The sequence below is a fragment of the Dicentrarchus labrax genome, unplaced genomic scaffold (genome assembly GCF_905237075.1).
Source record: "Dicentrarchus labrax unplaced genomic scaffold, dlabrax2021, whole genome shotgun sequence".
Classification (NCBI taxonomy): Eukaryota; Metazoa; Chordata; class Actinopteri; family Moronidae; genus Dicentrarchus; species Dicentrarchus labrax.
The window spans coordinates 5672711-5690847 of record NW_026136702.1 but is presented as its reverse complement, the minus strand read 5'-3'; the positions used below and the strand labels follow the sequence as shown (position 1 = coordinate 5690847).

At 39.2% G+C, this 18137-nt stretch overlaps 1 protein-coding gene across 1 annotated transcript; it reads right to left on the bottom strand.

Annotated features, from left to right (window-relative positions):
• Positions 1-2220: 2220 nt before the first annotated feature.
• On the bottom strand, positions 2221-17804 carry LOC127350699 (guanine nucleotide-binding protein G(I)/G(S)/G(O) subunit gamma-4). Its single transcript, XM_051377542.1, has 3 exons — positions 17331-17804; positions 15781-15886; positions 2221-4381 (listed from the first exon to the last, which is right to left on the bottom strand). Exons 2-3 carry the CDS (start codon positions 15877-15879, stop codon positions 4253-4255), a joined length of 228 nt encoding a protein of 75 aa, XP_051233502.1. The 5' UTR covers positions 15880-15886; positions 17331-17804; the 3' UTR covers positions 2221-4252.
• Positions 17805-18137: the final 333 nt, after the last annotated feature.

Here is an 18137-nt window from a genome sequence, read left to right as displayed (position 1 = left end):
TCCATTTTTATATATATTTTGTTTTGCTTCAGTCTGCATTGTGAATTTCTAATGAAGTGAGAAAAAAAACCCTTCTAAGCGGAGAAGAAAATTAACATATGAATCATTTTATCCCTCTAAAACCCAGGTGACATGTTGTGGCTTTAAGATTAGAGCATAAGTATATTAAACCCGTTACTCCGTGCTGCACATAAATCATTTAAATGGAATCTATTGTGCATGGAGAGAGGGGTTGTTTGAGGAGGATTTCTTCTGACTCTGAGAGCACCAGTGTTGTCTCCTGGAGAGGAAGAGTGGCCCACATCATCAAGAGCGCCTGCTGCCATGCTTGTAAACATTTCATTTGTATTGATTTTAATGGAGTTCCAGTGTTGCATAAATGTTATTTTAAAGACTTTGCCGACCCTTCTAGGGGAAAATAATAATGTAATGGGAACCACCGACATGCTGCACACAATGTTGCCAATGTTATGAGTAGAAATGAAACCGCTGCGAAAACCACACGCTGTGACTGTAGATACATAATCTTATCAGAAATTATTACTATTCTCGTGTATTTTGAGCACACTTTGAGGGCTCAATGCTCAATTTGGAAAATTGCTCCAGCACAGATTCTCAGTATTAGATAACCTACTGCCCTAGGGATAATTACTTTCCTGTGCATTATATAATTCTTTTTGGAGTCATATTCATAAATATACTCATTACAATGATTTAGTTCTCTCTCTCTGCAACACATTATTCATTTGAAAGGGTAAAAAGGGGCTATTCATAGCATGTTCAGGGGTTTCTTGAAACACAACCCAACTTCCTGCTCATACTGCAGATATCCAACCTTTGTCTATCCTAGTTTGTTGTTTATATTCTCAACTCTGATTGCATTTTTATTTATATTTTAAGACTTTACTGTTCCAACCCATGCATTTTTTAAAAATTTTTTTTTTGGCTTTGCAGCCTTCGAAAGCACACACTGCGCTTTTCTCTTGATCTATATAGATTTCTTTTTATGTAGTCAGGTCCCAGCTGAGAACAGTGTGCACATAATATTTAGACATAATTCTTAAATTTCTAATTTTAGTGGTACATAAAAACTCTCTCTGTAGTAGCTAAATTCTTCTCCAATAAAAATTCTTATCCAGATTTAGAGAGAGACTGCAAAGCCCCTCGGAGATAGAGGCTTTTTTTCCCTGTAACCTCAATTAGTCATGACATCAATTTAATTCAAAGTTAAGAAAATAAACATTCTCAGGTATGTATTAAAGACTCAAAAACTTTGCTTAAGTATCACATTTCTCCAGCTGAGACCCGCCTACTTCAAACCAGTGAGAAAAATAAAGAAACCTCTCATGTAAACAAACCAAAAACTGCTCAAACTATAGGAGACAGTCCTGTATTCTGTAAGAATCTGATTGAGGAAATAGGTTTTCAGGACCTTTAACTTTAAATAATTGTAGATAATACTCCACACCACAGCTGTGCCAAGGCTTAAAGAAAAAATCCCCCTCTAGCTTCTCTTTAATTACATCCTGCTCCTTTGGGATTGGTTCAGAGAAATCAATAAGGCACGCCTGACTTCTCTTATCAATGTCATTCATCAAAAGTCTTCATACCATTTTGTACAATCTGTTCAGTTATATAACTCTAATGTGACCTGCGACAGAAAATCACCAGGTTGATTTGTGTGCATACCCGTGACTGATTAGGCCAAAACCAGCAATTGACCGACTGATATGATCACCAGACTTTTAAGTGCAGTGAAATAGTGTCAACCAAACTTGTAAGAAAAGCTGTAATTTCCCAGCTGGACACATGAAAAACAGAACTTCAACAGAAAATCTGGATGTTGATGTCTGATACCCTGAATTATTTTAAGGGACATTCTTCATGCGACCTGCAGCATCGGCTCGCTTCTTTCTTTTTCCCCAAGATCTACAGTTTCAAAAGCAAAACTGGCTGCGGCTAAATCAAATCATAATCCTTTAAAAAAAAAAAATTGCCACGACACATGAACAGTGCATCCAGATGGCCTGTGGTTCAGCTCAGCCACAGGAGGTCTCCACTAAACACCAGAATATCATGTTCCTCTGTGAGACCCAGAACCATTTGCAGTGGTCTTTTTTTTATGTTATCAGTGTGATCAGACAGCTCAAAAACATCAGAGAGAGAGAGAGAGAGAGAGAGAGAGAGACACGAGGCAAAAAATATTTAAGACACAGCACATTTGGGTTGCCGTTTTCCTTTAATTCATTTGATCCATCAAAGGATTTACAAAGCCTGCTATTTAAATGCTATTTTTCTTACCAAAAAAACGATAATACCATTCATGAATACAGCTGCACATTGTCGACACATCCGGACCCCAATTATGTGCAGAGTAGCACCCAGAAAGTCAATGAAGAGGCAATATTTCATATCATAATAGTTCTCTCTGTTATAGATAGAAATAAATCCATGCAATATTCATCTTTAGCCTGTTATATTTCTTATATTTCAGATTTGGCACCATCCTTAAGATGAGGTCAGTCTCAGCTTTTTCAGATAGGAAATAAAGACAAGAATTATCCTGCAAACAATTTGAGCCCAATAGTTTTGAGTTTGTGACAGTCCAGTGTCAGTTTGATTCCTAATGCGATAGGCTGTTCAAGTACCAAGAGGAAATTTATTTAAATTTTTACAGAAACGATGATGCAAAAAGCCTGAACCACCGAAGGGATCATATTATGTAAACCGACCCTTACCATTATATTTAAAAAATACTCAGATAGTATCAATAATTGCATGATTTATAAATGTTTTTTTTTTCTTTCTCCTAAATATCATACAAGCTTAGTAGCACTACACGTCATGTAGCTGTCAGTGCTGTGCAACAAATATTCAATAATACTACTGATAATAACAATATTAATAACGATCATAACAATTCATCGTAAAAATTAGCAAATGCTATTCAACTACCATGTAAAGGAAATGTTTCGACAGTGTGCTTTTTCTTCCAAAACAAACAAAAAACTCGAGAAAAAAAAAAAAAAAGGCCGTGGGACCACAGCGTGAGGATCACACTGCTCTCACAGAAATTGGCACTGTAACATACTGTACACTCTAAAAGACTGACAGTCCCTCGGAAACAGAGGAGGCTGTCAAAAAGGAGCAGAGAAAACATGCAGGCCTCTGGTTTTGGCATTAATGTCAAAGGCCTTGCCATTCACTCTAGGACAGGCAAAAAAGAATCAGGCTCAGGAAACATGCCCAGAAAACAAATGAGACCGTTAAGGAAATAAGAGGAAAATATCCTCCTGCAAGTTGTAAAAAGATTCCAGTCGGGGGGGGGATAAACTGATAGTGTCTCTGATTTGAAGTGGATGAAGTATATGAAGAGTAAATCAAACAGAGCAGCAAAGGTAGAAAACATTACAGCGGCTCTTGGAAGGAGGTGGCAGATTCATAAATAATTTTTTGACTTAAGGGTTGTTTGCACAGTGATAACCCTGAAGAACTCATTTCGCTGTTGAAACATTAGCTCTGCACCTTTCAATAAATAGAGAGTCTATTTATTTATTTGCAGCAGAACTGATGTGCAGCCACCTCCTTCTTATTACTCGTGCTGAAATAATTTACCGCGTGAGATAAGGTTTTCTGTTTTCCGCTCTCTAATGTGAATCCGACTTTACTGCAGCACTAAAACGAGCGGGTTAATTGTTGGTGACTGCGGAGGCAAATTGAAATAGAAACCACTAGTGAGGGAAGTGTCAAATTTCAGTGGTACTTTCAGTAAGTGTTGCTACAAATAGTCAAACCTGTTCACTGAAAGCAATACAAAAAAACTCAACTGAAATCATGTTCAAGATAATACAAATATTAATGCTGCTTTAGTCAGATAACGGGAAGGGAAATAAATGTTTAAAAAAGTCGTCAACACTGGGCGAATTTCTGTTTCCTGAGGCATGTTAAGATCTAGCACAATTAAAGAAAAAACAAAACATCTCTCATCTCATTAAGCACTGAGCAAGGCTGTTCTCTAATAACAAAGCAATAACAAACCTATTTAACAAGACATGATACGCTCACTGGGTTGCCAGTTTTGGCAGCTGACTCCCCCAAAAACCTTCAGCCACCAGGACAGAGCTGACCAACAACAGAGTGTCCACCTGGCAAAACTCAACTCAACGCCTACGGCCAGTGGCTTCAGGTGTGGTGAAGACAGAGAAGCCAGGCAACGCCATGCCTGCACCCGTACAGCTCTACCGGCAGGTCATCAGAGGATGGTGCAGAAGAACTTCTTCTCTCGGAAAGGGTTCTCGGAGGCCGGGACGGGCATGATGAGAGGGTCCTCGCGTATGTGGGCGTCACAGTACGCCATCAGGTCTGCGGCGGCTTTGGATACCTGAAATGTTGAGAGAAAGGAAAAAGACATCGGATGTGTTCAGATGTTTCTCCGACTGTTACATAATGACAATTGTGTAAAATTAAAGGTCCAGTGTGTAACATTTAGGAAGATCTATTGGTAGAAATTAAATATATTATTCATAGGTATGTTTTAATTAGTGTACAATCACCTAAATCATACACACTGCACCTTTAAAGATCCCCTCCAGACATGTATTACAACATGTACAAATAGTTTGCTTGGAACAATAAAGTGTACACCCATCGATTTGTGCCGGTTTGAAGCCTTGTGTTTGTGGACATGATATTTTTTCGGAGCCAGCGGCAGTGACGTACTGCGAGTTGAGCTGCTCTCATTGGCTGTGCAGTTTCGAATCGTCCGTACTAAAATATGTTTCTGAAATGACTTTAAGAGAGACATATGATTTATATCTGATCAGCACTGCCTAGTTTGACAGTTTGATCTCGGTTTGGTGGGTTGAGCTGGACCAGCATACTATGCTTTATCATATATTTTACTTTAAATAGGGCCGTTATTTACAAAATGAACATCATGCTGTATGGAAGAAGACTTGAAACTAGAGTTTGAAACCATAAACTCGTTAGTGAGCTAAAGAAACTGAGGCTCAATACTATCAGGCTTCTTTGTTGCAGCCTATTAAGCTGCCCCCTGCTGGCCATTACATTGAATGCATGTTTAGGACCCAGAAGCTCTGTCCACTATATATTCTGTCAATGTGGGTGTTTCATTCCCTCATTAAAACCCTTACTTATCCGTCTACCTCATTAAAAATGACAGGATCTATAAATATGCAAATTTAGTCCATTTCTGAAGTTTTCCTGCTGGACACAATCTGTCTCCTGCTTCACTGTAAAGTTCATTCTCAGTGTTTGTGAGGTGGACTCAGGCGTCAGGTTTCTACATCACACACACTCTGGACCAGGATTGACTTCCAAACTATTTGTGGTGTCATAAATAAAATAAAATAACTAAATCAGATTACCAATGATAGCAGAGAAACTTTCCACTTTCAGCAAATAAATGTTAAAACATCCTTCTAGTGTCAAACTCTGCACATAAATCGTTCTGCACGGTGAAGCTCAAACATCCAACAAAAGGAAAACACACTTTTGAGCGGAGGGGGACTTTAAGACGTATGTCTAAACAACCCACTGACAGGTCTCTTTACCTTAAACTATCCTGAATGATGTTTAGGATGTTTAGTTGCAGTCTTCTCCAGCACACCATGCTTTATTTACAAATTTTTTGTAGTTATCTTGCCTTCATCGGGGCGGTGTCGGAGGTTGTTTCCGGTTTTCTGATATATAGTTCATGTGACTTAAAAGTTCAAATCCGTCCGGGGACCTTCGCTGCATCCCTCTCTTCATCATTTTCTGTCATCTCTCCTCTGTCACTGTCTAACAAAAGCATAAACAGCCCCAAGTATAATTTAAAAAAAGCACTTCACAATGTCCAATGCTGCTGGTAGATTTATGAACTCTGAATATTTTATGGAAATTAAACACGAATGTCGGAATTAGGAAAATATCTTTGTCAAAGAGAGAGGGATTTAGAGGAGTTGCTCGTTCTGAGGAAGGAATTTGGGATTTCCAACTTGGATATTAAGTTAAAGAGGATCAAATGAGGACAAGATTAAAATATATTTTTGTAGCTGTTCGCTGCATTACATTTGTCCTGAAAAACTGGATTTTATTTGAGAATAATATAATTGATTTAGCTAAAAAAAATACATGTATGGAATACATTAGAATATTTTAAAAATAAACCTAATATATAGGTTTTGAAAATGTGGGTTGCGGCAGTGAACGTAAACCTGCTAACATCCCAAAGCCCAAAGTTTTACCTCAAATGTCCCACCCCAAATTCAGTTTACTGTCATAGAGGACTAAAGAAACATTTGAGAAGTTAAATTCAGAGAATTTGGACAACAACTCAAAATAGTTAATTGATAATCAATATAGTTGCTAATTAATTTAATGGTCAAGCACTTATTGATTACTCGTTGCAGCTCTACACAAAATGGCAGATGGGAATGTTGTAAACTAAAGTATTGGACATATATAATAAAATGTTGCTTGATGGTGGCGCTAGAAGAAACTCATCCTCTGGGGAGGATAAATGTCTCAATTTCATGGCGATCCATGAAGTAATTGACAAAATATTTCAGTATGGATCTCCATTGAAAACCATAAAACTGATTATAAACCAATGATAGTAATGTTGTTTTGCTTAGTTGACGATTACTATGAAGAATCACATGACTGATTGACTGATTGACCACTCAGGACCAACCTTGTCTCGCTGTATGTTCATTCTCAAACTCGCATCAGATTAAATCTGTCCAAAATCTGGGTGAATTGCATATTGTCTGTGTTTCAGACTGTGCCTGTGGCGACTGCACTGACGGCTGTTACCTGAGCCTCGGGCAACAGAAACAGACAGCTTATCGAGATGACTGACAGGAGTTGAGGTGGGACCTTGACCAACTGAGGAGAAAGGAGGTTGGGACCAACGACACACCACCTGCCTCAAGGCGAAAAGTTGCATATTGTATTTTTCAAAGTCAAAACAGTCAGACTATGAATTTTTACAGTGCAGCGTGATGTGAAAGTAGGCTTCTACTCGGGAGCTGAGTGGGAGGTTACGGGAGGGGAGGCCGCAAATGGAGAGCAGAGGAGCAGCTGCATCAGAGGGATGGCGAGGGCTCGGGGATCTACGTGGAGGACAGAGCCATCTGATCTCCTGCCTGCTACTTCACCTCACCCACTGCCGCTCTCACAAGAGAATACAAGACACAGAATCCATCCCGCTGCCGATCAGACTTCGGCCTCAAGCGTGGATCATTTTTAAGTCTCACAGCAATAAAATGATGCGTCTAAAGGATCGCTGATCACTATCAGCTGCTGAGATTTCTGTATTTTAAAAGGGAACATTAATTGACAACAACGAGAAATCCCATAAAAGGAACAACAGATAGTCTGTCTGTAGGTTCTCTCTGACTTCCCAATCCCGTGGCGCTCGGCCTCGAGTCCGTTTGTTCCTACTGGAGCAGTAAATCTATTAAAATGGGTCAAAAAACATAGACAGAAATGTCCTAAAACAGTTGTGAATTGTAGCTTTTAAACAAATGTCACTCAAACAGGAGTAAATAGTGTGTTCGATAGGGACTATTTTCAGCTGTGGATTAATACACATTTGATCCAGTGAAACAATATTAATTTATAAATAAATATAATACAACTGAACAACGGAGGAATGAGGTATATTATACTTTGGCTACACAGGAAATACTTGTCAGCAGGAACAATTAAGTGTTGGTTTTGGTCTTTTAATTGGATTTGAAGATAAGAAAAATATAGAAAATATAGAATATCACACACAGCCTCAACCTTTATCTTGTTAGACACCATCCCATATCAACATATGGACACATGCAGCTATTTAAGAATACCAGAAAGTTACATGTTTTTTTTTCCTTGTATCTTTGAATAAAAATCCTTTACTGTATCTTTCCCTCAGCGGTTGCCCACCGAGGGTTTGAGACTCCCCCAAGGAGTCCCAAGACAAATGTGTGGGATTTCAAGATTACTGGGATAATAAAGAAAAACACACACAGAGAATGATGCTTCTTTCTCACAGTCCACATCATGTTAGCAGCTGTTTGAGCTAAATGCCAACATCAGTATGCCGCATTTTTATCATCTTAGATTAGCATGTTAGCATGCTAACATTTGCTAATTCGTGTTATTAGTATCCGTAATTCATAAAACTGCTAAAACTAATGAAACACATATTCTAATCAAAGTGGTTTTATTGAGGCCATACTCTGCTCCGCTGTTACATTAGTCACATTAGAAGAGACTCATATTCAAAATTATCGTCTCACTCAGAAAACACAACATATTTTAAATGTTTAATCATTTTAGCTGCATATTTATTTTACATTTTCCTATTTAAATGTTCTGTTTGACCTGATTCAGGGGCTAATCGGAGTATCCAAGCCTGCACAAAGTGGGAACATTAACAAAGCCGTCTCTCGCAACGCAAGTAAACAGCTTAATTATTCTCATAATCAAAGTAAATGCAAATAAAAAATCACATTATCATGTAGCTGCAGCCAGGACTTCTGCAGAGAGCAAGAGCCCCACAGGACAGAAAGTGGTACTGCATGGTGTGTGTCATTAGGCCCAGACTGACTGTAATTACACTGCAGCCCCATGATGGAAGGAGAGTCCTTCTAATTAGCACAGATCACATTCCTTTGGCTGATTGAGCAATTAATGAGAATGTGGTGATCCCTCAATCAGCAGCACAGAGACTGCTCTTGTCACTGATACACACTCTCCCTCATCAGATCCCTTAATTAAATTTAAGGCATCGCCAGACGTGGCAAACCGCCTGTTTTCTCCTCTTTTCTCGGCTTTCATTTGCGGCCACGTTCTACTTCAGTGGCTCTTTTTTTTTTTGGGCTGGGGGCCCCGTTAATAAAGAATTACTTGGATCTCCACATCCGATGTGCCAAGTGGTTATGAAAGCACAAACAGCTGCCTGGCTATCCATCATCCAACAACTGCTGAGAAAATAATACAGATGTGAAATCATGCTTCAACTTAATGCTGTTCATGATATTTTTAGACGGACGCACAGACTCTCCCATCTCATAAGTTAATTTTTCACTTTTGAATGAGCAAAAATCTTATATAAAAACCTTAAATATAATATTTATAACTGTCTAGGGCCTAATGTAGCCTGATGTCTTTTTTATTGCATTCACTGAGTCTTTGAACATTATTATAGCTAATAATTTGTTGAGAAATGTGAAGCCAGTGCCTCTTGCCAAATGTTGAAATGTCATTGTAGTTGGTTTAGTAGTGGTTTATTAATGTCACTGTAACACATTATGTAATAACTTGACAACATGTAATACATTTCACTGCTTTTTGTAATAAATTATTACAAATTGTGGTGTTCATTACACAATAAAGTGACAATATATTACATTTTGTCTTTTTACATAATGGTTTTAAGAGATGAGAAGTTTTGCCCTTATAAAACTGAATTGAATAAACTCAAATATACGTCTGGTTGTCAAGCAAAGAAACCAGACTGTTTGTCGTCCTCTAAAAAAAAAAAAAGAAGAAGCCAGGATACAAACCACTTTAAAGTTTGGTGCTAAAAGGTTCTCACATAAGAGCAAAGACACACCACACTGCAGCCACAAGAGACTGCAGAAGTCCGTTATTCAGAAAGCATTACATTTTTGTCAGACCCACGACGGAGCTCAGTGAAAAGCCTCTCAGATATAGATCAGATGTGACATTTAAGATTCATTTACATTCAAGTCTTTTTTTCCCATAAAATGCTAAAAGGTGACAACAAAACTGACAAGTCAAATCTATTCAGACACTGTACGTCTCAGCTCATTTAACATAACAACTTAACATCGTTTCACACGTTTTCACCTCGTACCAGTTAGTTTACCTCGCACGCTCTTTTGGGGTATGGCGGCATGTTAGTATGCACGCTCTCATTTTACATCTTAAAATCTGATTCAACCACAACTTTGTTACGCTGGTGAATCCACTAGAGCGTTCGGGTCTCAAGCTTCTTTTAGTAATGCAGCCACACACTGAGAAATCAAGGTACAGGGACGGACCTAAAGGGGTACAAACACTGCTCTAAAAGAACATTTCTGCACCCCTAAAGACAAAAATTAACCTTTGGGTACAGAAATTATACCCCTGTTTCCCATATAAAGAGGTACAATACAGTGCTGCACCATCAGTGTCTGGTCTATCAAAGAAAACACTTAAATTCATACAACAGTATTAGTTGCATTGAACTGTGTCTTTCTGATAAGTTACACTACAATTTAGTGAGAAACATGAGCAGTGAAATGTGGTTTATTGAGCTTATATTTTTTATTTAACAAATCATAGTATTACTATTTTAGGAACAATGTATGACTGCTATTTTTTAAATGAACATTTAATAAACAATCTGAAGTACCCCCTGATAGAGAACTGTAGGCCAGTACAAATTGTAGTAAATGTACAACAACTGACAACAAAACAGAGAGACAGCCTCCTCAAGAAGAAGGCAGATCTTTCAGTATTTTAAGAGTCTGATAGCATTGGTGTCCTGATTCTTTGATGTTCGTATGCTGGCTGCAAACCTCCTGTTATTTTGACTTGGAAAGGATTCACGCTGCTAGCTTTGTAGCTGCACCAGAGAAGAGAAAAAACATGCACGACTCCTCTAAAGTTAGTTGGCTCGAGTCAAGTCGGTTTTATTCATACAGAAAAAATCAAACATTTTAAAATGAAACTAAAAGAATAAAGTGTATTAGTGTTCATACTGGATTTCCTTTATATGTAGTTGTCAGTAATAATGTCTTTGCAGCCACTTTGATGACACTTTTGTAGTTCTTTTTAACAACTTCTGACTCTTTGGGACAGCTATAGAGAATCTTCTTCTTCTGACTACCTCAGGAGTTTGACAAGAACAATGTTTTACACTCAGCTGCTGTGGTATGATATGAGGTGAACATTAATCCAGTCAGAAACTTTTACTATCAAAACAGCCCAAAAAAAACCATTATAATGCTAATTTATCACCTGCAGATCAAACATACCAGTAAACCAGCAGCTTTGGTGGCGACAAACTGTCCACACACTATTAAATTCTCTATTTTCCTTGGAATCGATGGCCAGCCGAGCTACGGAGACTCAAGACTAGTAGCCACAGCTATTGAGGTACAGTCAAATATAGAGGAAAAAGCACCACATTTTATTGACAAAATATAAAAAAAAAATGTACAACTGGAGAATCACTTCAGGTCTTCATCAATATTCAATAAAAAATGTTAAAAAATAAGCCGCATGTGGCTTTAGAGCTGCAGGTTTCCTCCCACTGTCCTAGTCTTTCCTCAATCACTGAGGAGACTCAAGTTCCACGTTCAAAATAATACTAATTTAATAAAGTCACAGTCACTATTAAAGGTCCAGTGTGTAACTATTGGAGGATCTAGTGGCAATAAATAAAATATAACATTCACAGGTAGGTTTTAATTTGTGTAAAATCATCTGAATATAAGAATTATTGTGTTTTGATGACCTTTGAGGGTGTCGTTTTTAATCTACACCTTCTATACAGTCCGCCATGTTTCTACAGTAGTCCAGAATGGACAAACTAAACACTGGAGTGGTGTTCAGTTAGTTGCAATCTGCACCTTCACGGCAAGATCCCACTAAACCTGACACACCTTTAACATTACTATTAAAGCACAATAACAAACATAGGCGAACACACAGAGATTGATATTTGTGATTTAATGACAATATTGCTGCTTTGCACTAAAAAAAGGATGTTTTTTGTTCCAGTTGTTGAGTTTTCTAAAGATTATTATGAAAAGTTGGTTTTAATATTGTATGTTTTTGTGTTTGTTGAACGGTTTAAACTCAAACAATTCCCACAGAGTCACAATTCAGCCTGTAAGAGGAGAATCTGTGCAGAAGAACAGCTCTTGTAGCTCGGCTCTAAATAACCTCTTGATTGATATGATTATTGAACATTAAGACTATGTAAATATCTGAAACTGAATAACTGAGTCAAAAAGTCAACTTGTAGGTTAAACGAAGGGTTTCTGTGATACGTCTTCCAAAACCCTGATAACAAGTTGAGGGATAATCACTTTGTTTTTTAAGGAGAGGAGGTTTTTCTTGTAAGCAGGCTTTGTTGTGCTGAGTAGGGATGATGGTGTATGGCAGGCTTCCAGGCTCGGGCTATAATGCTGAGCGAACAGCCTCGGGGCTGTGGGGCAATCATTCCCTGAGCACATGAGGAGCATACCGAATGAGATGATGACACGGCCTTTTAAGTTGCACAGAAAGTCGTTCATGTTGAGAAGAGCGGCCCCCATCACATAACAGAAACATATTAATGTAAAACGGCCTTTTTATTGGGGTGAAAATAATGACTTCTAGTCACGGTTATACCTAATGAAAAGAAGTGATACAGAAATCTATATTTACAGAAACATTATTAAGGTACTTTAACACATGGTGACTGAACCATAAAGACTATATAGGACTCAGAAGTCAATATTTAACCAGGTGTTGTTTGATGAGGACTCATACTCTTTATGAGGCCTTCACAATAAAAGTCCAGTGGAGCTGCAGGAGGTTATAAGTATCAGGAATATGATTATTATAGAGAGAGCGAGCAAATGTTGGCTTATTTAAATGCATACATACATGCAAACCGGAGCCAGCTGCACGCTGCCAATGTAAGATAAGAAGAGGTCTGCGTGAGATAGTGCCAACCAAGGATAAACTCTGTGACCCACATTGGTAGAAAACTAATGTCAGAAGCGGTCAACAATCACCGCAACCCACTGCGCCTCTGGGTTCATCCCTCACAGTCAACGCATCGCCGCTACTCGCTGTGCGCTGCGGATGCACTCTGACACAGATGTGGTGACACCGGTGCTTTCAAGGTGAACTGAGGCTTCATGTGACGCCTGTCTGAAGACGTTTTCACGAAGCTCGGCTCAAAGACATTTATTTTGTTGTCATCTTTATATTTGTCAAAAAGTTTCCCATTATGGGTCGAGCGGGAGCTCTGTGACGTCTGATAAATTGCCTCAAGTGACGTCACGTGAGTCAGGGTCTGTTGGGATACAAGTTTGAAAATGTAAAAATAATCTGCAGCCTGTGGCATCAACCGTGTGTAAGTTCATACTGAGCCGAGTTATAACTTAAACTATTATTAAGTTGTGATTTATGCGTTAACAAAATAAAAGCGGCCGCACCACAGAGACACATTACATCACAACTCCTGAGTAACAAGTAAATAGTTACGTGTGTCACTAAGGTGGTAAATCATAAATTATCCTCACTGATGGTAAAACAACACACACACACACACACACACACACACACACACACACACACACACACACACACACACACACACACACATAAATGTATTTCTTCATTACCTGCAGCCAATTTACGACACAGTAACCAAATAGAGACTTAATTTGTTGGTATAATATTTCAGTATCGATGTAGCTCAGTGGTTCCCAACCTATTTCCTTAACGGACCCCTTTTCTGTCATTTAATAAACTGACGACCCATGCTGTGACATATTTTATGGATATTTCAGATTATATTCAAAACTGTTCAATTAACCCAAATAATGAACTCAGTAACTGCAGGAAGTTTATGTAAAACGAGCCATTATTTCCTGTTTAGGGAACTTTTTATACAATCCGTATTACAGTATTACATGGTATTGTCTGTATTTTGTATTTTTTTAACAATCATACAGACTTTACAGGCGTCTTTTTTTTACAGATCTAGTGTTTTCTTGTCCCTGACGCTTTGCCATTGCTCTATTAGACAGTTTACTTTACATTTACTTTTCTTCCGATATCCAAATGCTCGGATATCGGCCCACTGTGTATATTTTATTTTTACGTTTTTTCTACCACGCCTTAAAACCAAGAAGGTCTCACAACCCCACGTGAAGCTTTGGCGACCGCCAGCTTGGGGAGCCACTGATCTAGTTTATAATATTGCATGCGGTAACCATGGCGATGGCACAATATCTTTCACCCTTGACTGGACACTCGCCTTCGTTCTGACGTGCCCAAAGTAATTGTGTTGATTTTAGTAGCTGATTTAGTTACGAACTAGTAGTTTCTGAGCCTTTAGTGTCGACTTTACAACCCTAACTTAAGAGAGAACTTACATTATCTCTGCTTCTTGATCCTTTTCTTCTTTTACTGTCCACTGTGAGTCTGATATGAAGCGCAGATACAAGATAATGGTGATGGTTTAATGCTACTATAACTATATGTGGGTTAATGTATTCATAGCTCACTGAGATGACGGAGAGTGGACATCAACCCGAGGACTTTATCCGGATTTATTTGGAACATAAAGTCTGTTTCTGCATCTGGATTTAAGGAGCAGTAGGAGACTCATTTGGGCTGAGCAGCAGATTCCCCACAAAAACCTATTTTCTACACATACGAATAATCAATCCAGCTGCTCAGCCTTCACTCACATTACATCTACAAGGCCTATAATTAAAAAGTTTGTTCTGACTTTAGCGAGACAAGGACAAAACTGAACTGCTGGTGTTAAGGTTAAATGAGTGACCGTGTTAACTGATGACTATCGGCTGGTTCGTCTGGGGGAATCTGACACTATAATACAGGTGAATTTGGTTTCTTCCGCACATTATAAACCCGTTATGAGAAGAGAATGAGTCTTACTGAGCACAACATTAAAGTACTAAAATATCTGGCAGAGATATTAAACACAGATTTTAAATTGAAGGCTTTTAGTAGGACGGCCAAGTCACAGTCAACAATCATATATAACAGTGATATATTTTATATGATTATAGAAAGAAAATACAATAACTCCTCTGATACACAACACAGGCCTGAGGTCACATGATAAGAACAATACCACTCTTCTTCATGAAGCTGGAGTGAGCAGCTGGTTAATTTAGTTTAGCATAATCAAGGAGAAACAGCTATGAAGTATGAAGGTAACAAACATCCGGCGCCTATAAAGCTCACTAACGAACATCGTTATGTTTGTTTGGACTTTTTCGTACGACCTTTACGATACCTCAAATGAGATATGATGAGATACAGACAGTTAGTGAAAGCAGAGCTAGTGTTTCCCCTCTATTTACAGCCTTTATGCTAAGCTAAGATAACCGGCTGTTCCTATGTATTTTTATCCAACTCTCGGCAAGACTTCAAACTATTCTATATATATAAGTTTGAGTTTTTTATCAAACGTTACGCAAACAGGAGTAAACAGTGTGTTAATAGGGGACTAGTTTGAGCCGCGGATGAACACACATTTGGTGCAATAGTGAGTTGCAGGACGGTGTCAGCAGGGAGTTTAATCGTTTTTGGAGGACAAACAGAAGCGTTTTTATTGAGTTAAATAAATGATTACTTTCATTTAATTGTGTGAAAATATTAAGCACGAACGCTTTGTTGAAACATTAAATGAATAAAAATGTTTGCTGTCACTCATCAAGAGAAGTCTGTCGTACTGCTGTAAACACTCATTGTGTCTAAATCAGCGGAGGTTAAATATACAGATTTCTAGCCTGTAGGAATCAAATTCATATTCATAAAACTTATTTTACTGCAATAAAATACGTCAGTGTTAATATTAAACACCTTATAAGCTAATTCAAAATGAGTATTCACAACAAATCTTATAGTTGTGGTAGTTTCAATCAGTTATGTTTGTTTAAACTTGAGTAATGATTTCTAAATCCACATATTACACATTTGGTAGAAACAGACACAGGTAGATAAATAAAAGCCCTGTACCTTTATCCTATCCATGCAGGCCTCCATCTTCAGCTGCTCCACAGATTTCCTGGCTTGGGAGATGCTGGCCGTGCTGTTGTTGGCAATACCGTCCTTCATGGTGCTCCTGTGACGCCAAACACGGGCGCAAAGGGGGGACACATAGAGTCAATGAACATCACATTAAATCCACAAAGCAGCATCCCCCCCTGGCAATGTCTCTTCCTCCCCCCCACCACCACACACACACACACACAACCTCAACCCCTCCCCTTCGTGGAGCAGCCATTCTCTACCACAACCTTTTTATTTAAAGGACCCATTTTGTCTGGGGGAATCTGTTTTACAGCACAGCCAAGCTCCATTTTATCAGAAGAAAAGAGCTTAAAAGGCAGCAGCTGGACAGCGGTTTGTCATTTGACAGCCAGTGCTTGTGATTGTGTTTTCTATTTGACACCAGGCAGGAGGCTTGGGGGGGGATGGAGCATTAAAACACTCCTCTGTGGAGCTGCATGGTTCACCACAGGGCAAGAGCTTTGCTCAAGGGCACTTTTGGGGAGAGGGGGGAGGTTATCGCATCTTTCCGAGGGAGTCACACCTGCAACTTTTCCCCCTCTCCTTCCCCCCCTGCATATCCCACAAAATCTGCCCACTCTTTGCCTTCAACTTTCTCCACAACGTGCATGAATGCAACTGTATTTGAATCCACTGCAAACCAGCCTCTTCTTCTGAGCATCCAACCTCAATGTAACGACCACATCTCGCTCTCATTTTAGGCCCCTTGACCCCCTCTTTCTCTCTCTCTTTCTCCCTCTCTCTCAAAAATGCCCCAGTTCTGCAGCCACACACCTGCCCACAGATGTGCTGTACAATAATAATGTGCATGGAGAAAATATGAAGCATTTCACTGAGGTTTTTTTTTTTTTTTTTTGGGGGGGGATGCTGTTTGAATTAAACACTGTGGATTGCATCGATATGTTTATTTATTTCATTTTCATCGCATCAGGTAGAATCTGTATGTATTTAAACGCCATGAAGCAGATGTTTTGCAATAAGAGAGAGAGAGAGAGAGAGAGAGAGAGAGAGAGAGGGGTGGGGGGATGCAGACGGTGAATTCATTTCCCCAATCCCACCCTTCATACATCTAAAGCCAATTCATAGCTTTTTAATCAAACCCCTCGTAGGAAAAGCTATCAGGCCTCTTGTTTTTTCTTATCCCCCCCCCATTTAGGTTTCCCCTTCGTTTCATCACACGGTTGCATCTGGAGCTCTAACTGTGTCCACACACGTTTTTTTTTATCCGATTGTAACGAGGCTAATTGTTGATGCAGATCTGTCAAACATGGGCGACTATTTATTTTCTAAAAGGGGGATTAAATTGTGGACACACACGGTGCGAGCTGCGGCCCTGGTTAGAGCAGAAAACAGCAAACCACCACCACACACACATCATGATAAAAAACAATTGATTTTGCATGAAGGAAATATATATATTTATATTTAAAGAAATCTCTGGACGCTTCGCTGCATTGCTCGGCTATGAGCAGATTAATGTACAGCCGCCGACCTACCTGAAATGTGCCAATGGTTTTCCAATTTGGAGAAATTCCGGGTTGACTCCACCCAACACACACACACATACACACACACACACACACACACACACACACACACACACAATATAAAAAAAAAGGGAAAGAAGAGGATCTGTCAAATATCAGATGATAAGAGGAAATCCCAGCCTCGTTTCGGTCTGGACTGAACCCGGAGGAGGTAAAAAAAAAAAGATCCTGGCGTTTTGATTTCGCCTCAGCGGTTCGCTCAGTGTGAGTCGTGCGTATTCCGTGTAGGAAGATGAGATCCAAGCGGTGAGGTCTTGGTGAGCACCACGGCTGGACTTGGAGAGATGTTACGCATGCAGCAGGGGGGGAAACCTCTGTATGACGATCAGATACAGGCTGTGGGGCAGGGAGCACTCGATCAGTGGACCAGGAGCTGCAGCAAGCAAGCAAGCGAGCAACAAGCCGGGGATGTATTCCTACTGTACGAACCGGCCCTTAAACGCACCGAGACAGACCCTATTAGTCAAATTAGCATCTGCTGATTTTCTCATTTACTTTATTGCTGCAGAAGGCACCTGAGATCTGCAGGCTTCCCCATTTCATTTTTTTTTTACATCAGCTTTGACATCACAGGGTCCCCCCCCTCCATAGTAATTGATGGGCCTCATCCATAACAACGCAGCTCACTTTTTGGGGGGGGTTTGCATCTAAATTAAACATTTTTATTCCACCTATTTAACCTATAATCAATATATTTATGTTTCATATTCATGCTTCTGATTTTACTGCAGTCATTTGCACTGCTTTTCTTCTTGC

Coding starts and splice junctions, on each gene's coding strand:
- LOC127350699 (XM_051377542.1), bottom strand. CDS start 15,879: ATGAAGGACGGTATTGCCAACAACAGCACGGCCAGCATCTCCCAAGCC. Junction 4,382..15,780: donor CCTGCATGGATAGGATAAAG/GTACAGGGCTTT, acceptor TCAACATTTCAG/GTATCCAAAGCCGCCGCAGA.